The sequence below is a fragment of the Antechinus flavipes genome, chromosome 2 (genome assembly GCF_016432865.1).
Source record: "Antechinus flavipes isolate AdamAnt ecotype Samford, QLD, Australia chromosome 2, AdamAnt_v2, whole genome shotgun sequence".
In the NCBI taxonomy this organism is placed as follows: domain Eukaryota; kingdom Metazoa; phylum Chordata; class Mammalia; order Dasyuromorphia; family Dasyuridae; genus Antechinus; species Antechinus flavipes.
Genome location: NC_067399.1, coordinates 88,186,970 through 88,210,977, shown reverse-complemented (window position 1 = coordinate 88,210,977; position 24,008 = coordinate 88,186,970). Strand labels below are relative to the sequence as shown.

General features: G+C 43.8%; 1 protein-coding gene across 4 annotated transcripts in view; it reads left to right on the top strand.

The window, feature by feature from the left end:
- The window catches only part of ZFP36L2 (ZFP36 ring finger protein like 2), a 252,540-nt gene extending 229,573 nt beyond the window's left edge, over nt 1-22,967 (top strand). For 2 of the 4 annotated variants that reach the window (XR_007950307.1, XR_007950308.1), the window contains 2 exons: nt 9,131-14,368; nt 22,292-22,967. Coding sequence is in view for 2 of the 4 variants with exons in the window: in XM_051975183.1 (XP_051831143.1) it covers nt 14,318-14,368; nt 15,024-16,526 (1,554 nt within the window). In the remaining 2 variants the exon portion in view is untranslated. Of the gene's footprint in view, nt 1-9,130; nt 14,369-15,023; nt 18,596-22,291 lie in introns of those variants that run through there. The other 2 variants (XM_051975184.1, XM_051975183.1) reach the window with 2 other exon arrangements.
- The last annotated feature ends 1,041 nt before the right edge of the window (nt 22,968-24,008 follow it).

Here is a 24,008-nt window from a genome sequence, read left to right as displayed (position 1 = left end):
GCAATAATAATAAAGGTTCATTTCTAAAGTACTAAAAGATTTAAAAGGCATTTTCCTCAGGTAGTAATAATTCTAATATGTTTAGAGATATAGCTGGTAGATATTGTGGCTAAGCAATGTCAATGACATTCAAAAGACCCTAAAGAATAAGAAAAATACGCCCCAAGATTGAAGAGAAGAACAAAAGTCTCAATTTTCAAAAAAGGGAAGAAGGTGCAAACTCTGTAAATTAAGTGAACTTAATTTATATTCCTAAGAAAATCATTATTTTTTAATAGTATTTTTTTTTCAATTACATGTAAAGACAATTTTTAACATTCATCATGCCAGACTGACAGGCCTCCCATATCAGGGGGATACTGCTTACATTGATTATGGCCAAACATTTTACAAAAGTTTGTCATGCTGTCTTTGTGGTCAGGTGAGGGTATATTCAGTTAGATTCAGAACTGACTGAATGACCTACCCCAAGAGTGGTTAATCATTAATGGCTTACAGTCACAGAAGAACAGAAGGGGACCTCAGAGACCATCTATTCAAACTCCCTGAATTTACAGACAAGGAAACTGAGGCTCAGATAGGTTAAATGATTTGCTTAGGGTCACATAGCTAATAAATAAAAGAAGTAGAACTGTGGTCAACTTGGAGGTAGGTCTCTGGTGAAATCCCTTAGACTTATTTAAATACTCTTGTACTCTTCAATATTATTTTTTACTCAATGTGTTATTTATTTAGTATGGAAAACATTCATTAAATAAATTCCCTCTGCCATTTCAGATCAATATCTCTCAGAGAATTGCTTGAAACATGGAGAGGTTAATTGAGGTATCTGGGAACACACAATCAGGCTGTGTCCAAACCCCTGACTATGAAACCCACTCTCTATCCACTGTACCATATTTCCTCTTACACTGTTAAGCACTCTAGTCAGTGACTTAGCTGAAGGCTTTTATGGCAAAATCATCAACTTTGCCAGGGACACAAAGCTGGGAGGATTAGCTAACACATTGGATGACACAGCCAGCATCTAAAAAGGAGTCGAAAGGTTAGAATGATGAGTCAAATCTAATCAGATGAAATTCACCTCAGTGATCTTAGCTCAGTGATGTGGCTAATCCTTCTGAACATACAGATCACCCCTTTTTTGTGCTTTCTCATCCTGTGTGACTGTTGTCCATGGGCTCCTGTAAATCCATCACTGGGAGAGAATGGTGCAATTCTCTTTGGTATCTCAGCACTCCAAGGACACTAACATAGTCGTGAACTGTCCACTGGGGATCCCTCCAACCTGCTAAATGCCCTTCTCCTTTTTGAAGTGATAAATCTCTGGGCTCCAAGGTTGTTTCTTTCATGCAAGCCTTCATTTATCATATGCCTTTTCAGATAGATAGATAGACAGACAGACAGACAGAGAGACCAACTGGCAAATAGATATATAACAATATAAACAGAGTGATTGAGAAATAGCTAAGAGACTGGACAGATAAACTGGACAGGTAGGTAGATAAACTAACATAGATAAACAGATGAGAGTGTGTGTATATGTGTGAGAGATAGACAGACAGAGACAGAGAAGATAGAAAGAGAAGAAGGAGGGAGAGAGAGGACTGGACAGACAGACTGATAGATAAATAGGATAAACAGATAGATAGACTGGACAAACAGACAAGTAAATAGACAGGACATTAAATTTACAGTGTGTCAAGCAGGCACTTTGCTAAGACCCAGGGATGCTGTTAAATCAGTTTCTAGCCTGAAAGACAATATTTAAAATAGTATTGGGAAGGCAGCATGGTAAGGCAGGGAATTGTCATGAAGACTTGAACCCCAGCAAGACAAAATGAAAGCTCACTTATCAGAGAACAAGGGACCCAGGGACAAAGTCCGAGTTCCTAGAGGAAGGAAAAAATAAGCCAGTTACACGATGTAATGAATAGAATGATGTACTGGAAGATCTACATTAGAATCCTACCTCAGGCACTTACTGGCTGCGTGATTCTGAGCAAGTTCCTTAACTTCTCAGACTTAGTCTCTTAGTCTGTAAAATGGAGATATTAGTGCCTACTTCTCAGAGGTGAGAATCAAATAAGGTACCATTAGTAAAGCACTTTGTAAATCCCTAAAGTGCTGTATAAATACTGGCTGCTGCTGTTACTTCTGCTGTTGTTAGATGAGGATGAAGAGCTAAGAACGGGAGGCATGGTGTGGAGGCCCTCCACACAACCTGTTATTGTACTTTAAGTGACCCACAATTTTTAATCCTCAAGACTGCGGTATTCCATGACTCACAGCCTCCCTGGAAGAATATTGCTTTTAAAAACCTTGGGCTTTGTTTCAGGGAGAAACTTGAGGTCATTAAAAGTACTGGGCATTTTATTTCTTTTTTATTATGAATTTAACCAAACTATGAACATTTCAGTGCGGAAAGGACAAAAAGAAAAAAAGATTGCCTATGAAACCACAAATATCTAGTACATTTTTAAACAGTATATCAAATTTAACATGATAGCACCAAACTGCCCTGCTCGTCTGTGTCCCCATCTGAACTTCCTCCTGTATCCCTCCATTTAAAAAAAAATTTCATTGACTCCACTCCTCCCCCAATTCTCTCCCTCAGCCCCCCTCCCCAGATCTCTTCCTTGTAACAAATATGTACAGTGAAGCACAACATATCCACACATTAACCTTTTCTGAAAATGTATATCTCTTATCACACTTCTGATCTATATTACTTCAAGAACCCAGGATCAATTCCATGCTATGAGGACAAAGAGGGAGTATATATTCATGGGGAAGATGATTTTTTTTTCCTTTTAATTTTTTTTATTCTGAACTTAACACCAAACAAGATAAGCATTTCCACATAAAAAGTAGAACCAAAAAAAAAAGGGGTGGGGAGGCATATATGAAATCACAAATTTATATTATGACAAACTTCTTTTCTCTTTATAGATATAATAAATTCAATATGTTTTCTATAAGAGCTGCCCAAATTCTCTAGGGCTTCCTACTGATTTTCATTCTCTTCTCTTCTAAGCATTTTTTAAAATGCTTCAGTGACTCTTGTTTGTTCCTTTTTTTTTTTTTTTTTACTTTGGTAATCACATCTTCCCACTTCAAATGAAAGAAAAATGAAATCTTTGTCTCATATGTACAGTTATACAAAACAAATCTTCACTTTGACCATGTCTGAAAAAAAGTATGTTTCATTCTATACCTTGTCATATCGACCTTCCCAGAATTTTAGTATACATCTCTTTTTCTCCACCCCATACAACCAACACCCTGGTGTAAGCTCTGATCACCTTATACCTGGACTATTGCAATAGCATATATAGATATATACATTTTTTGAGGGTCGGTTAGTTAGTTCATTTGGGATTTTCTTGGAAGAGATACTGGAATAGTTTGTCATTGCCTTCTCTAGCTCATTTTACAGATGAGGAAACTGAGGCAATTATAATTGATTTTATTATGGTCACATAACTAGTGTTTATTTTTTAATTAGAATTCAGATCCTTCAGCACTCTGTCCACTGTGCCATTTTACTGCCCCAGTGACCTCTATACTCAGCTGCTAAAGTCCTTTACAATCCAGCAACATTGGCCCAAATCTTCCCTTCTCCAGTATGCTTTTCCTGGTTCTTATTCAAAGCAAGAGTATCTTTCCTCTAAGATTAACTCTCACTTTTACTTTATATATTTTGTATGTACATAATTGTTTTCTCCCTCACTAGAATATAAGTTTCTTGAGGGAAAGGATCAAGTTTTTGCCTTTCCTTTTGTAAATACAGTGCTTAGCATAGTACCTGGCACTAAATAACTGCCATATGAATACTTGCTGTTTCTCTTGGATCACATGAGCAATGAGAAGGTAGACAGGACATTTTCTATGATCCCTACAACCAATCAAATCTCTCTAAAACAGAAATTATGCTTCAAACATAAAGCAATTTCAGCTGTCTCTAAAATCTAGGATGACTAGAATCCACAAAAATGCAAAAAACAAAAATAAAAACCTCAAAGCCAGGAACTGACCCTCACTAACCCTGAGTTTACTCAGCACCACCTCTCATCTCCCAAGGACATGACATGACACAAGCTTACATCAAAACTTACTCCCTATCCTCTGATCCTAGTCCCATAGAGAATCCAGCTCTAGGTTATAGAAGTTTGCTCAGGATTCACCAGTCAGCTTGACCAAAGCCCTTTATTAGGCAAAGAATCTCCTTTTTTACCTAGGAACAAAAAAAAAAAAAAAATGAATCTGGCAGGAAAAGACCCTAAGAATCTCTGGTCAGAGCAGAAATAACAGCTATTTACCTTAAGTCTGAGTCGATCAGGACCTAAACAATGACCAAGTGGAGCTTGGCCTAGGACCTATTGGTAGCCAAACAGAATCATATTTGTTTTGGTTTAAGGCCTGATCCTTAAGAAAGAAATCTTAGCAGTAAACCCCAAGATATCTTGGGGGGGGGGTCCAGAGGTACAAAAGAAAAGGAAAAAAATACTTTTAAGAGCATCTATAGATAAAGCTATGATATCCTATGTGGACAGAGGGAGGAAAGGGAAGGAAGGAGAGAGAGGAAGGAAACTTCCAAATATTCAGTTCCAGTTTGTGGGCCAGCCTTACTCACATAGATTGCTGTTTGTCCTTCATTCTCAAAAGAGATCATGACATTACTGAATGGATGCAGCCTTAGTCAAACTAAGACCTGCTGAAGACCTTAGCTTAAAAAGCCCACTGTCTCCCATTGCATCCAGAGCCATTTCCAGTCTTCCTGATCTATATCTGGCTACTGGACCCTAATGGCTCTGGAGGGGAAGGGTGAGGCTGCTGACTTTGTACAGCCTTCCCTCACTTAAATCCAATTTACTTGCAACTCCCTAATGTCATGGCCCTCTTGGAGAACAAAGGACAAACAACAATAAGCCCTATAGGAATCAAAGCATGGGCTAAAAATCTTTGCAGCAACAGGCTCTGTACTGCCAGCACTGGGCCAGAGAACAGAAGCACAGAAGGAGGGGGACAGGTCCCCAGGACAGGACCCTGTAAAATCAGGGGGTTATGCAGCACTCCACCAAGCCTGAGAAAAAGAATACAGCTCCTGGCTGGAGGCAAGTACCTAAAAGTCATTTAGGGCAGATACCTAGGCGGGTGAACTGTGAATTGCCCAATAATTAGTAGAGATTTCAAAAAGATTCAAAAACTTTAAACATAAAACAGGCAAATAAAGGAGGGAAAAAACCATACTTTTCTTTTTCTGGCAAGGCAATTGGAATTATATGATTTGCCCTATATAGATAGGAAGTATTAAGTGAGGTGGTCGGATTTGAATCCAGGTCTTCCTGGCTCCAGAACCAGTGCTCTTATCTACTGTACCATCTAGCTGCCTCCCAAATAGCATACTTTTAAAGAACAATACCTTACTTTCACAAATTATTTTCAAAAAATGGAAGGAAAAAAATGTGAGACTTAATATAATCCTAATACCTAAACCCAGGGGAAAGATAAAACACAGAACGAAAAATACAGGCCAATATCAATTTTAAACAAAATCTATCAGATGACATCAATTTATCCAAGAAATCATTTGTTATGATGAACTGAAATTGATACAAGGAATAAAATAATGATTCAGCACTAGGAAAACAATCAACATGATTAACCAGATTAAAAATCAAAACATTCCAAACCACATAATTATTTCAATAGATGGAAAAAAAGCCTTTGACAAAATACACACTATTTTCTGCTAAAAACCCTACAAAGTAGTATAGGCAAAGAGGGACTTTTTGAAAACAGTAAAAAAAAAAAAAAAAAAAAAAAAAAAAACATCTCTAAAGTTAAAGTATCATGTACAATGGAGATATACTAAAACCCTTTCCACTTAATGCAGGGATAAGGAAGGATACCTATTTTCTCTACTGTTATTTTAACACAGTTCTGGAAATGCTAGCAAAAGCAGTAAGACAAGGAAAAAAAGAAAACAGGTAAAGAAGAGTATTCCTGTTTGCTGATGACATATAGCACTTTATTCAGAAAATCTTATGATATCAACAATGATATTAATTGAAACAATAATTTTAGCAAAGTTGTAGGCTGTAATATAAATCCTCAAAAATCAACAGAATTTCTCTATATAATAAACAAATTACAAGATGTGATAATAGCAAGGGAAATTCCATTCCAAATAATTACCAAATGCATAAAATATCTTGGGATCCACCTCTCAAAACACACAAAAGACTTGTGTAGATTAAATTACAGAGTGTTCCTTAAAGAATAAAGAACTACCTAAATATCTAAAGGAATATTTAGTGATCATGGTTAAACTATGAGAATATAATAAAAGAATACTACCAACATCAGTGTATGCTTTTAATGTCATTTTAATCAAATTACCAAGCAAATACTTTATAGAACTTGATAAAATAACAGATTTCATTTGAAAAAACAAAAGATCTAGAATATTCAGGGAAATGATGAAAAAAAAATTAAAGGGATGATGAAAAGAAGTAAGAATAAAGGGGGAAATAGCACATCCAGACTTTAAACTGCATTATAAAGTAGAAATCATCAAAACCATTTGATATTGATTAAAGACAAAGAAAAAAAGAAAAATAGATCAATGGAACAGACCAGACAAAGAAAGGAGATTCAGGGAAGAGTAGAATTCAAATAACCCAATATCTGATAAAGTGGAAAACATATTAACTAGGAAAAACTACCTGTTTGATTAAAAAAAAAAAACTAGTAGGCAAACTGGCAGAAATTGCACCATACATTTTTACAATACATTTTAGACATATGACCTTAAATATTTCGTGTGTGTGTATGTGTGTGTGTGTGTGTGTGTGTGTGTGTGTGTGTGTGTGTAGGTCTCATAGCTTTGGATGGGAGATGTACTCTTAACCCAACAAGAGATAGAAGCAATTACAAAAGATAAAATAGGTGATTTTGATTACTTGAAACTGAAAGGCTTCTGCATAGACAACATTAATTAATGCATTTAGGATAAGAAATGAAGTAATATTTGTATGTTCATATATGTATGTATATATTTATGTATACAAGTAATAGACATTCTCCAATAGATAAATGGTTGAAGGATATGAACAGAATTCATAAAAAAAAAAAAGCAAGTAATTCATAGCCACACCAAAAAATGTTCCAAATCACTACTAAGTAAGAGAAATTGAAAACAATAATAAGCAATTCAAAACAATCAAAAAGTAATTTGGAATTATACAAATAAAGTAACTAAAATTTCCATACCTTTTGTACCAAAGACTCCATTACTTGGCTTATACCCCAAAGAACCTATAGATAAAAATAAAAGTCTCCATATATTCCATATATTATTGCTATTTATAGCAGCCAAGAATTTGTATTAAGAATTAGAAACAAAGTATATGCTCATTAATTGGGGAATAGCTAAAAAATCAGGGTATATTAAAGAAATAGAATATTACTGTACTGTAAGAAGAAATGATGTATGTGATGAAAAAAATCTCTATGAACTGTTAGAGTGAAATAAGTAGAACCAAGAAGATAATATACATAGTAACAAAAGAAGAACTATACCCTCAAATCAAAAGTAAATCAATAAAATTAGATCCACAAGTGTTACACACTGCACGTTTTGGGACTTTTTATCTATCAGTTGTGCCACCTTTTTTTTTTTTTCCTCTCTCCAAAAAAGGTACTATTTGTAATATGGGATGGTTCTCTATGAGGGGGAAGAGGAAGTACATATGGGATAGTGTGGCAATCTAAGAAACAGAAAATATCAATAAAATTTTATTTAAAAAAACAAATACTTGATGATAGTAATGGATTGCCAGGTATTTTTCATCACAATCATTTGGAACTCTGGTAACTTCATTGATCAAAATACAAATGTCTCTCAAAGTTGTTTTTCTTTACAACAATATTGCTATCATATAAATTGTTCTCCTGGTTTTGTTCACTTCTCTCTACGTGTTCCTAGGCCTTTCATCGTTTATGGCACAGTAATGTTCAATTACATCCATATATAATTTATTGTCATTCTCCAACTAATGATACTCCTTTAGTTTTCCACTTGCTTGCCACTACCCAAAGATCCACTATAAATGTTTTGTATGTGTGGATCGTTTTCCTGTTTCTTGGATCTTTCTGGGGAGGGATATAAGCTTGTTGGAGGAATCCTCTGATCAGTGGGCATAGTTTAGTGACTTTTGTAGGGTATACCTCCCAGTGACTTCCATAATAACTGGATTAGTTCATCTCTCTACCATCAGTGTACCTGTTGTCCCACAACCCTGCCAACAGTTATTTTCCACCCACTCCCCTTTTTGCCAATCTGATAAGTATGAGGTGGAAATTTAAAGTAGTTTTAATTTCCTGGGAAGATGAAATTTGAGAGAGAAAAAACTCCCCACAAATATGACTTTTTGCAAATGCAGTTGGGAAAAATGTTAACTACACAATAACTCCAGTAAAGACACTGAGAGTCTAGTAGACTGCAAAGTCAATTTCAATCAGTGGTACATTATATCAGCCTCAAAATTGCAGGATATGAATTAGGCTGAAAGGTAGCATCCAGAACACAACAGGCTCATTGCTGCTCTTTTCATGTCACATCTGGAGTTTTATCTTGAGTTCTGAGCACCACATTTTAAGGAATCATGACAAGGATAGTAACCTCAAAACCACGATGTACAAGGATTGGTCAAAGGAATTAGCAATGTTTAGCACGAAGAAGAGAAAATTTGGAAGCAAGCAAATGATGGCTTTTCTTAGGTCGTGTAGATCAGGAGGTGAATAATTCTTCTAAGGTCCAGAGCAGAGAACTAGGAACAACAGGAGGAAGCTGCAGAGAGGGCAGATTTCAGCTCATCCTAAGGGAAAATCTGAACATTTAGAATTTTCCAGAAGTTGAGTCAGCTCTCTCAAGAGTTAGTGGGTTCCTCTAGAATTCTGGCATTGTCTCTCCTTGAGACTCCAAATTCCATGTTTTTTACCCAGCATATATTGTCCCTCAGGAACTGGGGAGGAAAGATGTTTGTTCTCTGCCTTTCTGGGTAGAAATGGGTCTACTTCTTATTACTTTTTCTCACTTTGCTCATTTGTTCTTTTGGCCCAGGTGGAAGAAGACCCGGTGTTTGACAAAGGTGAAGAGAACATTTGGGGAGAGGCACTAACTTATGTCAGCCATTTAGTCAAGCATTTGTCTCCCCTCTGTAAGAAAAGTGTTCCTTCCCAGGATCCGAAGGAGCTCAATCATCTGAGGAAAACAGCATCCCAGCAGTATGAGCACCTATCACAGCTATACAAAGAGCTGCCTCCAACTCCTGAATTTTCCAAGACTGCTGACCATACAAGACTGAACATCCAGAAGGAAAGAACGTCAGCTTGCCTTAAGATACTAGATTTTCTTGAAGGGAAGGAGGAGAACCTTGATTCCGAGCTGTTGAAATTACCCTATCTATTGTCATTTAATTCTACAGAGAACAAAGCCTAAATCTACCAAGTGATACAGAAAAGCAGTGTGTTGTAGAGTTGGGGAATTATTTTCCTGTACTGAATACACTGGAAATGTTACCTAATAAAAATCCTTTTGTTCACTGTACCCCTTCCACCCCAGTGAAGTGGTGGACCAAGTTTCCTTTCTTACAAAAGTATCTTTCTTCTGAATACATTTACTCAGTTCTTGCAAGTCAGCCAAATTTATTGCAGCTACTGTTGGAGGTGGAGTCATTAAACTTGAGATTTACCTTGCTTCCAGGTGCAGGCCACCTGCAGGCTTGAATTAGCTATTTTCTTCCCTAGAGTCTAGCTTAACTGTCTGCATTTCCCTTCAGCTCTTTTTTAACTTGATTTAAAAGGAGAAAAAAATTATTTGGATTCTTTGATCAGATTTTAAATTTTATATTCTATTTTAGTAAAGAAGGAAATACATTCAAATTGTTCTATTTTTAAAATCTGAGTGAATTAAAGAGCAACTTCATACAGATAATCTGATCATGTGGGAGACCTGCAATAACCTATAATTCAAAAAAAATCATATTTTGCCCCAAATTATTTTTTTAAAAAGCCTTAAAATTTTGGTATTTGTCCCTTTCCTCCCCTCCAACCCTCCCAATCAATGAAATGAATGACTTTAGTCTATAAAGAAATTAGCAGCAGTCCCAGAAGTTCTTAGAAAAGGTCATGGGGAAAGAAGATCCTGGCTGGGAGAATAATGATTACCTTTCCTCACATTTTGCTTGATGAAAGTGACAAGAAGTTTCTCAGTCAGGAAAGCACAGACACTCCACATCATCCATTTAAAAGCTGGAAACCTCTAAGAAATTTCCTGATACCTCCCAAAACACCCAGGAGGTGGCACCCTCGCATGAGTTTTGCTAGAGCACTCTGAAAAAGCAGTTTCTAATAACTTTATTTTTCCTTTAATTTACAACTTCAGAAGAGTCACAGATTATTAAGCAATCAGGATGTATTTTAACAGCAACCAAGGGCTCACTTTTCAGTTCAAGCCATCTGAGAAAGCCCCTTTTTAATTTGTGTGAATGAAAATTCATAAGTATTTCATTAACATATGGCAAGTGTTTAATAATGTCTTCTTAAGAGATCAATTAAAGTTATTTTAATGGTTTGTCTAAGTCTGAGGGGACATTTATGGGAATAAGTTTTGAGATGCTTAATTTCATTGCTGGAGAATGTTGAATTTTTAATATATCAAGGGATAGTGTGAGGGGAACATCTTTGATATCCAAGGGGTGCAAACCAAGAATTCCTATGTATCTTAAATATCTTAGGTAGATGTCTAAATGTTTCTTCAGACTACTAACTTGTCAGTTGATCTTGGCTGAGCCACGTCACCTCTGGACGTTTGTAAACGTCCTTCTATTTGTAAAATGGAGTTTGGGCCAATAATTGCTAGTCTTTGCCATCATCTGATTCCATGTGTTTATTAGTTCTCAACACCAAAAAGTAAATGCTGAATTCAAATTCAATGTGTTTTTGAGATGGGAAAATTATTTTGATCTTAGCTCCTTAGAAATCACAGGGGTGACAACTGAGTAGCATATTACAAAATTTATGATGCTGCCCGAATTGTCTCTCTTGAACACAGGGAAATCCAAACTCACTTAAAAAAAAAGTGTATAACTTTCCATTGCCCTTTTGCCTATGAAAAGTTTCCCTGGTGAAAAAATCAGGAGGGAAGTGAGAATGGGGAGAAGGTGATGTGTTGCTAAGTCTGGTATCCCTGATATTTTTTAGTCAGAAAATCAGCCTGGAGAATGGATAGGTTTTCATTTTAATTTTTTTTTTAATGTTTCTGCTACTGACCCCAATTACAGGATCTATGGAAAGCTCAATTTCACACTAGAGTAATGAATTCTCCAGGAAAAAAGGAATGGAAACCTTCTGAGATTTGACAGAAGCTCTGGGATTTCCTTAAGACAGACATTCCCTCTCCCATTGCTACCTCACTGTGATTTAGTAAATGGTCTGGGGAGTGTTGATGGCTGAAGGAAAAACATTCACCTGAAGATAATCTGATGAACCTCTTCAAATTAGGTAGGATGATTATTAGACAAAAAATAAGCACTTCACCCTGGACACTGAGATTTTTCAGCCTGACCTAGGAAAGCTGTCACTCAATTCCACTAGCATAGCCTTTGAGAAGTCAGGACTTGGATGGCAAGATGTTATTTATTATTCACAAAACTATTTGCTTCCAGCACTTTGTTCTAGTATCTCCAATTTGAGTGACTCCTTCAATTTTATCGAAAGAAAACTGGATTTGATCCGAATACTTCCACTGAGGCCATTTTAGATCCTGGTTATTAATCTATTAAAAAAAAAAAAAAAAACTTGGGTCTTGATTTTAAAGATTTTTAGTTTCAGTTTGAAAAATTGCTATCTCCTCTACTCCCACCCCTCTCCAGCCCCCTAATCAGAGCTTTGAGTTTCATAGGATTAGAGCTAGAGGTCATATGGTACAATTTCAATGAACAAATTAAGGCCAGGATTAAGTGCTATCTGTGACTTGCCCAAGATCATGCTAATTTCATAGACTTTGGTCACTTCAATCTCCTTTCTGGCCTGCCTTACTCGTCCCCACTTACAGCCTTGGACTACCTCTGATTATGACGAGTAATTAGCGACAAGGGGGTAAGTGACTTGGCCAGTCACACAGGTAGTAAGAGTCGAGGGTCTGAGGCCGGATTTGGACTGCGGGCCCGGGCTGTACGGACCCCCTAGCTGTCCCTGCTACCTGATTTTAAGGCCAGGGCAGTCACGTTATGCTAAACCCGACTTCCTGCCGGGCACCTAGCAAGCTCTTAATAAACACTCATGACTAGGCCAAAGTGACCGGGAAGAAAGAAAGGAGGGAAGAAGGCCGTCTGTGGAGGACGGCCACCACAAGCTGATATGGCTCCCAAGTGTCCCCCCGCGCCGTTCCTTGCTCACGAGAGGAGCCACAAGACCTTGACCACAGCACAGGAGGTAAGAAAGCAAAGCCCACAGCCCCGGGTCTCCGGTCCCCCGCACCGCCTCGGGTTAGCGGCCTTGTGTCCTGGCCGCCGCGGGTCGCCGCGTGGCTGGACAAAGCCGAAGGCTCGTGGGCGGGGCGCCCGCACCCCGGCCGTCTGATTGGGAGCACCTGACAGAACGGAACCCCGGAAGGGAGGCGGGAAGGTGGGGGAGTAAGAAGCTCCCCGGCGGCCGTAGCCCAAAGGAGCGCTAGAGGGGGCTGTCTCCCCGGGAAACAGGACCCAGACCGCCAAGGTTTGGGCTCCCCCTGTGGTAGCCACCCCAGCTCAGGCTGGCGGAAGGCGGGCGTGGCACCTGGCTGCCGGGCTAGGCGTGAGACTTTCTTTGTAGTCTCTTTCTCCTGAGTCCTAAGACTTGAGAGGGTTGCAAGCACAGGAACCTGGGAAGCTGAAAGCGCTTAGGGGAAGGGCGGCCATCGTCCAGTCCTCCTCTGGCCCGAAGAGGAGGAGAGGAGCTGCGAAAACAGCCATTTCCCCCCTCACCCTGGCCTGGGCTCGGGCTCCCCCGCCCGGGACGGCCCGCGCCACTCACAGCGCCTTTGGCCCCGGCTCAAGGTCTTGTGATGTGATTAGCGAAGCCAGCTCCTTGTCCTCTGACACACAGCCCCGCCCCGGCTCGCTCGGGCCCTGTTTACTGCGGGCCCTGGCTGGGGGTGGCGGGGCGGAGCCTGGAGGACCCGGGCTTTTCCAGCCCTACCCAGCCTCACGCCCCTACCACCCCTCGGAGCAGGCGCACTTCCCTCGGGGCCTGGAGGAAGCCCCTACTGCCTTTTCCACGTGTTAGGTCGCCGCACTTCCTCCCCGAGGGGTTGCGGAGCCGGGATCCCAAGTTTCCAAGCCTTCGTTTGGGGGTTGAGGCTTGCTGCAATTCCCGTTCCCCTCCCCCTAATTCCTTTCCGTCCGGTTCCCTATACTTTGCAAACTATGCAAGGGCAACGTGGAAGGTTGCAATATTCTAGCATTTTGCAATCCCTCCTCCGGACCGTTGATAGCTCTAGTATTAGAGCGTGAGGCAGGGAGTGAATGATCCAGTCCCCGGGGGCGTGGGCAGCCTCCAAGGCTGCTCACCCTAAGCCACGTTTAAAAGTCCCCGGGCTCAGCAGCGCATGAGGCCCGAGAGGAGGAGAGCCGAAACGTACTATGCCCCACATGGCTCAGAAGGCTCAGCTTCTCCCCCGCGGCTGGGCGCTCGGCCCGCCCTCCCCGTCGTCCTCCCTCCCTTTCCCCGGCCCGCCCAGCGGGGCCCGGGCCACCCCTCCGACTCCCCCGCCCGCCTGGCTCAAAAAAAAAAAAAATAGAAAGAAAATTGGCGGCAGCCTATGGGAGGACTCGAAGTCCCATGACGTCGGTGGGAGCCGGCTGGGTGTGTTGCCTAGAGACCCCGGCAGGGTCAGCGTTCTGTCCCCTCCCCCGGCCTGCTCAGCCGTCTATATAGGGCGAGGGCTCGCCGGGCACAGAGTTCCAGCAGTCCGCTTGCTGTGCCCTCAGCTCCGGAGAAGTGGGTTGTTTTGGGGGGGCGGGGGGAGGGAAGAGGGAAAAAAAGAGGAGAGGCTTTTTAAAAGCAAGACTTTTTTTTAAACCTCGGACTCCAAAGAATTCCAAAGCTTAGCCTCCGTTACCCGGTCTCTCCACCCTCTTCAAACTTTTTTTCCCCCCTCCCACCCTTACCCCTCTCCCGCCAGCCGTCGTGGCTCATCCCAAGCCCTGCTGGACAGCGGGGTCCTTGGGTTCCTCCTGCATCTGCGACCATCACAGGACCTAGAAACATGTCGACCACACTTTTGTCTGCCTTCTATGACATCGACTTCTTTTGCAAGGTAAGCGAGAGGGCAGGGAGGGAGCCAGAAAGCCCTTTCAGTTTTAAAACTTTTTCTCGTACTATTTTTGGGGAAGGATTAGCGGGTGGTGATTTTACCCCACTTTGGTTTTCCCTGTTGGGTCAGTTCTTGGAGTTTGCAAAGTGTTTTAGTTGCCGGGAAGGGGGAGGGGGGCGGTGGGGACGGAGAAGGAAGGCGAGGCAGAACGGTTCTCGGGGCTTGTGCATTCAGCCCAGTCTGGGACCGGGTTTGCGAGTCTTGTGTTTACCCGGACAGTGTTTGCACAGCCCCGGCTTCCCCTCCGTTTCTGCTCCCAAGATGGGGAAGAGGAGGGGGAGGGAGGTCCGGAGGGTTGCAGAAGGGCGAGAAAGACCCAGGAAATGAAGCTGCAATGACGGGCCAGCATGCTTGGAGCGAGCAGGGTGGGGGAGGGAGAATCAATGCAAACTTTTTTCATTTTGTCTCGGTACGGATGGGGACGATAAATTGGAAGTTGGGAGGAAACAAAAAATAATCCACAGACCTGAAGTGTCGGAAAGTTATTTTGCAACTACCCCCCCCCCTTCTCCTTCTCTTACCGTTCCCCCCCACCCCTTGAAATGTCTTCCATGCCTCCCGGTTTTTTCATCTCCCCCTACTCCTCCCCTCCCTTTAGCAGACGGAGAAATCCCTAACCAACCTCAACCTGAACAGCATGCTGGATAAGAAGGCCGTGGGGACGCCCGTGACCACTTCCCCCAGCTCAAGCTTCACGCCGGGATTTCTCCGAAGGCACTCCACCAGCAACCTGCAGGCCCTTGCCCACCCTTCCCCGAGCCCGGCCACCGGTCCCGGCAACTGCTCCCCCAAGTTCACCGGCGGCAACAGCTGCAGCAGCACGGGCGGCTCGGGCTCGTACAGTAACCTCAAGGAGCCGTCGGGGGGAGGTGGCAGTGCCAGCACCACGGCCCTGCTCAATAAGGAAAACAAATTCCGGGACCGCTCCTTCAGCGAGAATGGCGACCGCAGCCAGCATCTCATGCAGCTGCAGCAGCAGCAGCAGAAGTCGGGCGGTGGCTCCCAGATCAACTCCACGCGCTACAAGACGGAGCTGTGCCGCCCCTTCGAGGAGAGCGGCACCTGCAAGTATGGAGAGAAGTGTCAGTTCGCCCACGGCTATCACGAACTGCGGAGCCTGACCCGGCACCCCAAGTACAAGACCGAGCTGTGCCGCACCTTCCACACCATAGGCTTCTGCCCCTACGGGCCCCGCTGCCACTTCATTCACAACGCCGAGGAGCGCCGCCCCTCGCCTGCGGGGGGCGCGGGAGGCAGCGGGGGCGACCTCCGAGCCTTCAGCCCCCGAGAAGCCCTGCATTTGGGCTTCCCGACACACCCGCGGGAGCCCAGGCCCAAGCTGCACCACAGCCTCAGCTTCTCGGGCTTTTCGTCGGCCCATCACCAGCACCCGGGCGGCCTGGAGTCGCCCCTCCTCGAGAGTCCCACGTCGAGGACCCCGCCACCGGCTTCGTCCTGCTCCTCGTCCGCCGCCTCGTCCTCGTCCTCCTGCTCCTCCGCGTCCTCCTCGTCCTGCTCCTCCTCCGCGTCCTCCTCGTCCTCCTCCTCGGCCGCCGCCCCCTCCTGCTGTTCCCCGACGGCGGCGGCCGCGGCGGCGGCGGCGGCGCTGTTGTACGGGGCGGGCGGCGGCGGCGAGGACTTGCTCTCCCCTGCTCCGTGCGCCGCCTGTGCCAACAACGCCTTTGCCCCCTTCTCGGGCCAGGAGCTCAGCAACCTCATCACGCCCCTCGCCATTCACACCCACAACTTCGCCGTGGCGGCCGCCTATTACCGCAGCCAGCAGCAGCAGCAGCAGCAGCAGGCTCCCGCCGCGCCCCACCCGACGGCTGCGGCCGCCGCCGCCGCCGCCGCTGCTGCCGCTGCCGCCGCCGTGGCCGCCGCCGCCCCGGCCTCCCCTCCCTTCAGCTTCCAGCCCCTGCGCCGCCTGTCCGAGTCGCCGGTGTTCGACGCGCCCCCCAGCCCCCCGGACTCTCTGTCCGACCGGGAGAGCTACTTGAGCGGCTCCCTTAGCTCAGGAAGCCTCAGCGGCTCCGAGTCCCCGAGCCTCGACTCCGGCCGCCGTCTGCCTATCTTCAGCCGCCTCTCCATCTCCGACGACTAAGCGCGCAGAGAAGCAGCCACGAGGAAGTTTTCTGGGGGGGGAGTTGGAGGGTGGGTTGGGGAGGCAGGAGGGTGCCCCTCTGCTCTTTTGCCAGCCCCGAGAGGAAGATGGGTCTGAGTGAGGAGAATGGGAGGGCTTGGGGATTTAGCAGCCCCAAACAGACTGCATCCCCCCCACCCCCAGGAGGACTTGGGGATCCCAGCTCTAGGAGCTGCCCCTTCCCTCTCCCCCGCCATTTTCGGTTTCCTCTTCTTTCGGGTTTTTTATTTTTTATTGCAAAGTTGCATTCTCGTTTGGCAAAAAAAAATAATTATAGTCCAACGAACTTTTTGTATTGACTTGTGAACAAAACGAATCTGTTAAAAAACACAAAAACGGGCAGATGTAACGGGAATAGAACAAACAATAACCAGACCTTTATTTTGCTAGACCTTGGATGAGTTTTGAACTTTTAAGGGGGGAAAAAAATCAACCCAGCACCAGCAGCTACCGCCATTCCATCTCTTAACTTTGAAGCATTAGTCACCCTGCACTTAGGTGTGAACTGCCTGCTCTTTGGAGAAATTCCTAATGGTCATTTGTCTTTGAATACAGTGTAAACAAACAAAAAAAGCCACATTACTAAACTATAAGCTTATAAAATCCCACGACATGCCAAGAATATGCCTTGATAACAGTGCTGTAGTTTTATATATAGCTATATATATAATGTGCTTAAAATACCACCCTTCCATTCCAAAGTCAGTTCCATCACCACCACATAGTGGATATTTCTTTTAGAAAAATGTTGCCTTTGCTTTCTTGGGAAGCATTCAAACCGAGTTTAGTTTATAAGTGTTGACAAATAACTGCTGATTTTTGTTTTGTTTAGCTGTTTTGAGTTGACTAGCACCACTGCACCACAACTCAATATGAAAAAAAAAAACTATTTAACTTATTTATTATCTTGTGAAAAGTATACATTGAGAATTTTGTTCATACTGTATTTATCGGGTATGATGAAAAGCAATAGATATATATTCTTTTATTATGTTTAAATTATGATTGCCATTATTAATCGGCAAAATGTGGAGTGTATGTTCTTTTCACAGTAATATATGCCTTTTGTAACTTCACTTGGTTATTTTATTGTAAATGAGTTAAATCTTAATTTAAGAGATTGTATGTAATATTTATTTCATTAATTTCTTTTCTTGTTTACGTAAATTTAAAGATTGCATGATTTCTTTATAGAAATCTTATCTCGATGCTGTGGAAGTAGTTTGAGGAAGATCTTTCTGAGATTTCTTAGAATGTATTAAAAAAAGAAAAAAAAAGATTGTAGCCCGTCCAACTTTAAAGAAAAAAGAACCACATACTTTGCAATCAGACAGACTTCAAAGTATCAGACTTTTACCTAACTCCAGCTTTACAAATCAACCAAAAGTATTTTTGTTGCCTAATTCCATCAATCCCACTGTGATATATACCCTTGAGTATAAAAAAAAAAAAAAAATGTAGCAATAATTGAGGGGCCTCCAGTATTAGTCTCCCAGTGCCTTTGGAAAGGCCCGGACATGCCTTAAATCTTCCTCAACCAAATAAGTATTTTCTTTCTTAATGCTTGAGAGAATTTGAATGTAGGGATGGGTTCAACTACAAAAATAGAAAAGTTTTACCACTTTTTATTAAATATACGCAGAGGCCACCTCTTGGATCTGAGACCTTATTGTAGTACATGAACATGCCTTTTTTGTTATTTCAATTCCAAAACTTGTAATTTTTTTCTTCGTAGAACGTCAGGAGTTATCCCTCTCTCTTCCTCCCTCCCCCGCCCCAAACTTTCCTGGACGGTGGATGAATGAATAAGTAGCTTGAGTCTTGTTTGTACATAGGCACCGAGCTTGAGCCTATGCACTCCTTGGACTACTTTAACAGAAGTATGTTTTTGAATGTATAACTAAAGAGTAAGTCAACTTGAGTTGTAATATATTTTGGGGAGCCAGTTCACTACAAATTGTGTGACTGTAAACTTTGTACTGTAAATGTTTTGTAGTTTTCCCCCAATAAAATTTTTGGAGAAAAAAAAATTATGTGAATGTCAGTGTTTATAAAGTGGTGGTTTCTTTACCTTGTTGCTTAGTGTCTTGATGGTGATCAACTAACTTAGGCTGGCACACTTAATTTCATTCTTCAGAAGTGATTGAGAAGTTGCAAAAACCAAGTAGGCTCCAGAAGGTTCTTAAATGCCTATGCTTGCCCCCTTCCCTCCCCATCTCTTTATCTTAAACATATACAAACAGCTAGCTTCCTCTTCAGGCTGGGAAGAGAGATTCTCAGGCTCTTTGTTTTGGTTGCCACAAAGCTGCTTATTAAGTGCTCATATTTAATTAAGATGAGGGCTTGGTAAAAAGTTTATGAAGATTGCTTTCCTAGATTTCCCATAAGGAAAGTTACATACACATATAGATCTGTAATACACATAGGAAGAAGAAATAAATTATTCTTTTCTCTAATCCATCTGCGTTGTTTATATAAAGAATCGAGTGCCCCAGAAAAGGCAGACCTTGCAGATCTGGGTAATGTTAGTCTAGAGGAATTAGGTGACTTGGAATTAAGTGTCTGCATTGCTGTGGATAAGGTGCAGTCGGGAGGAGGGGAGGAAAGGAAGGGGGTGGGGTTTCCTATGATTCAGGCCACCACGTGACATGCTGGAGGTTTCAGAGCTGTTCACAATTTAGTAAATCAGCCTCTCAACAGGACCTCAGGGATTTGGCATTATGGGAATTTCTGGGAATCCCTTTGTCAGCCTGATGACAGACTTCAAGTTGGGGGCTGCTCAACCACCTTCACCCTTCAATAGGAGGTAGAATGTTGGGGCCAGGACCTTTTGGAAACAAAAGTGATGTAAGGAATTGTGGGGATTGGGGGAGGGGGGACCTAAGGGAAGGTTAAACAAGTTAAACTTATCTCTGGGTGGGGTTTGTTTGCCCACGTAGCTTCCTCTGAGAGTAAGCACTCGAGTTGTAGGAAAAGAATTGGTAGCCATGAAAGCAATCTCCACTTCTCCAAATCCATCAGAATGCAATTGATGATATAGATCAGTCCATCAATTATCAATTAAGTGAAGCAGTAATGGTGGGGGGGGGGGGGAGAGAAACTACCGTTTAAAAGAAAAAAACTTTTGAACATTAGATATCAATTTTATTTTTGTTTTGCTTTTACAATTCTTCCTATTCTGATACTTTTTTTCCCCAAAAAAATTGGTAAGGCAGATTTAAAATTGGTTGTTTTCTTATTTTCTGAAGCAGCTGGACTTTTTATCTCCTCTGTAGACCTTTATTAACTCGATTCATACTGTGACTCACCGCTGAGTTTGGGGCTTGGGGTACAGATATGAAGCCTTAAGAATCCTGAAAGTTGTCAAACAGCTGTTTCACATTAAAGATGATTGCACTGGTGTGTTAATTCAAGTGGGTTTCGTGTGTGCAAGAGCGCTTGTGCTGAACATCCTGCCAGAATAGGCTGGATAACAATTTCAGAGTTCTCCCAGATGACTAGTCTCTTGCTGTGTGCATCGGTTTGAAGAGGGGGAAGGGAAGATTGGAGCACAGACCTGAAACAGCTTCCTGCTGTTGGCCCCTTATTGTAAGGGATAAGCAGTTTAATACAGGTTGTTATTTATGCCTATGGGCTTTTGGAAAGACTTGTTTTCCTCCTTAGGTCAAAGCTTCCCCCTCCCCACCACCACCTCTTCCCTCCCTCCTCCCCAAGTAAATTTGATCAAATTAAAATGCTGAATTTTTTTGTGTGTGTGCCTTCGGTCACAGTAATTTTAAGAAATTAGTTGAAAGTGTAATTGTCGAGGCTTCAAGGAGCCTTTTACTGTAGAACCTCTTGGAACTTAGAAAGCAGGGCAGACTATTCAGAAATGAATGGCCATTTCCAACAAGATCAATGTAATCTCCATAACAATACATTGTCTTCCTCCAGGAACTTGAATGACCGTGGAACTTCAGTCTCTCCTTTTGCTAAAAAACACTTTTTTTGTGTGTGAACCAGGGGCCTCTGGGAATTTGAAAGCAGAAGGATTCTTGGAATTTAAAATAATAATGATGAGAATACCCAAAGTAAAAGTTGAACTTACTGGGATAAGTCACAATTCTCACGTTAGTCTCTGGAGTAACTGAAGCCAACCTGGCTCCCACCCAGGCAGAGGCATTACACCCAAGATAAAATTCCTGCGGTCATTTGTGAAAATGAGCACAGAATGGGATGTTGTTTGGACCCTGCTAATAGGGGCATTAGGGAGGGACCTTTCTTTTTTTTTAATCAGTATATTTCTCAGGCAGCTTTTAAAATGTAGAGTCTTTCAGATAAAGAGTGTTTGCCCCGTGGACTTATTTTCCGTCCCTCCCCTCTGACTCTGTGCGGTTGTGAGGAGAGGGGAGACAAAAAAAAAACTACTGAGCAGGCCAAAGCTGACTGCCTCGCCTGTCGGCAGAGTCCCGCCGAACCCGGAGCCTCGCTCCCGGCCGGGGCTCCTCCCGGCCAGCGCCGCCGCGGCTCGCCCAGGGCCTCGGGGAGCCGGCTCGCAGGCGGCCGTCCTGGGCCCGGCCCCGGGCCTCGGCTCGCAGCGCCCCCGGAGTGAGAAGCCGACGAGCGCCGGCCGAGGGAGCGGGCAGGAAACCTGCCTACGTGTTCGCGTCTGGGCTTGGGAAACATTTGTTTACTTCCAGGGCCAGATTTTAGGTGGCAAGTGCTAAGTAGGGACGGGAACTCCGACTTCCTGGATTTTCTTTGCGCTGGAAGTTTGGTCTCTAGGGGGGCGGGGCCGCTGCGAGTTAGGGTGAGGGCTGTGGCCCTCTGAGGTTTGGCCCAATGATTGATGGGGGCTGGGGTCAGGCTTACCTACCGCGGGCGGAACCTCCTCTCCGGGCTCGGAGACGCGCCTCTGACTCTCCCTGGTTCGGAGATGTTGATGTGCTCCGGGTTCGGCCGCGCAGAGCTTTCTGTCCCGCAGTATGGCTGCAAAGGGGAGGCGGAGGGAAGGGGGCCGGGGGAAAATCGCGTGGAGGTGTATGTGTGTGCACGCGCGCACACACATGTGGGCAACAAGGCCTCCCGCAGCGCGCGCACACATGTACACATGAGTGTGTCATGTGTGTACATATATGTACACGTGTGTCTGAAGTATGTGCCTGTGTGTGGTGTTGCGTGTGTCTCCATCTCTGTTTTGTGTACACGGTTATTTGCGTTCTGTCTCCCCCCCTAGACTGAGATCACAAGAGCTGGGACGTTGTATTTTCCCCCGGTTTTTTTGGTAGCCCAGTGGTTAGTGCAGTGCCCAGGCCACTTTAAGCACACACGTTTGTCGATTGACTGTCTGACTCGTGCCCCGCCGCCCTACAGCTGGTGCTGACTGTTGTGGCTTGAGAAGCAGGGCCCCGGGGCACCTCCTGTGGGCCCAGCTTGCCCAGGGAGTCTCGGGAGGCCCGAGGGGCTGTCAGGAGCCAGAGCCTCGGACCCGGGGGCCTGACGGCCGGGAGGAGGAAGCCCTAGGACTCCAGGGCCGCCCCCGGTGCTTTCTGCTTATTTGGAAAACCTGGTTTGACCAGTTCTCCCCACCTCCCTCCCTAGTACCAATTTGCCAGCAGTTCCCAAGCAACCTTGAAGTCGGGAGTAATTAAACTGAGAGAGTGTGAGAGAGCGAGTGCGTGCACATGCGGAGAGAACGTTTCATTTTATAGTCATTTCTTCATTGTAAAAACTTCTTTCAAAACCAGGAAATGTCAGCCCGAGAGAGAGAAGAAGAAGAAACGAGTTTCCTGTGGGGTGGGGCAGAGGGGAGGAAGCAGCCTGCTTAACCAAACCCTCTGGCCCCGGTGGAGAGCCCAGCCCTGCCCTGCCTCCTCAGCCCCGGGTCGGCATCACCTCAGAAATCCAGCTCGCAGGCTTAGGGGAGACCTACCCCAGACACAGAGCAGAGGCTTTCTCTGCTGACATTAGCGGGAACAATTCATTCTTTTTTTTTTTTTTTTCTAAAAAAAGTGGGAAGGGGAAAGGGAGGGGGGATTTATTTTCATCTTGGCAGAGTAGAAATATCTCTCATCAAATGGAAGGCCTTGTGTTCTGGGGGGCGGGGAGGGGGGATCAGTGGGAAGCAGTTCTGAAATGGAAGAAAAGATAGTAAAGACTTGAGAGACATGAAAGCACATTCGCTCGCCGAAAGGGACTGAAATATTTCTCTAAAAATAAGCTTTGCTTTAGTTGTGGATTCCTCTGACAATTCGGCTCTTGTGCGGGGGCTTAGCTGGCCCGAGGAACTGTGTGGAATTTTTAAAAAGTGAGTGTTTCCCAGCTGTGGCCTTGGAAAGTTTTTTTTTTTTCCCTTCTCCTTTTCTGTTTTCCATTTATTAAAGCTTCCCATTTCCGGTTCATTAAAATGATTTTCAAGCAAAATATCTAGCCTGGTGATTCTTCGATGAAATGCAGAATTCATGAGAAACCTGGGCTGAAAAAGGAGAATTTTCCCCATCCTCTTGCAAATGGTCTGGAGCAGAGACAGCCCGTTGGTGGCTGGGGAGAAAAGCGGGGCTTCTCCCAAGCTGGGGCACAGTGGGGGTTTTATGGGAAGGCCAAGAGGGAATCCAGCCATGTGTCTTTGAAATGCAGGCAGAGTGACTTACCTTAATAAATCTCAGCTCTGTTCCTGGGGGAGGGGAAGTTGCTTTCTGAATAATTTCTAAGCCCAGGATCACTTGAGAAGGAACTGCAGAGTAATTTGAAACCTTGATCCTTCCCCACCTCCCACCCACCCCCCTTCCATGGCTAATAACCTAGAGAGAGATGGGGGTACCTTTAGAATAGATGTACTGAAATGTAAATACAGAGGTCCTGTGTTACCAGATGGTTACTGGCTGCTACTTGCTCCAATTCTAATTAGTTCCATAAAGTATCTACTCTGTATTTAGCCCTGAACTCACTGAATCTCAGCTTTCGAATGGACAGCAAGGACTGTGCCTGAAGAGTGCCTCCAACGCAACAAGCACTTAATAGGTGCTTTTTCAGACAGTCAGGAAACAGTTGTAAGTGCCTACTGTGTGACAGGCACTGTGATACGCAGTCCTAACTCGCAATGGGGAGACTTGATTAAGAATCCCCTCTATTACAGCTCCAACAAATGGTTCTCATCCCAGGCTTTGTCTGAAGACCTTCCAAGGTGGGAGGAAGGGAATTAACTTTGGATTCAGCCCATTTCCAAATAGCTCTAATGGTCCATGGTTTGTTTTTTTGTTTTTATTGTTGTTGTTTTTTCCCCTTAAATCTACTCTATGGAGGGTGGGGGGATAGACTTTCAGAGCATAGTGGTTGACTGATCCAATTCTTTCCTTTTAGAGTTAAGGCAACTGTGTCCAAATTCACAGGTGTCCTGACCCTCAGCTACCCAACGGGCTTTTTTTCTGCTACACTGTGAACTTAAGAGAAGATGGAAAAATTCGT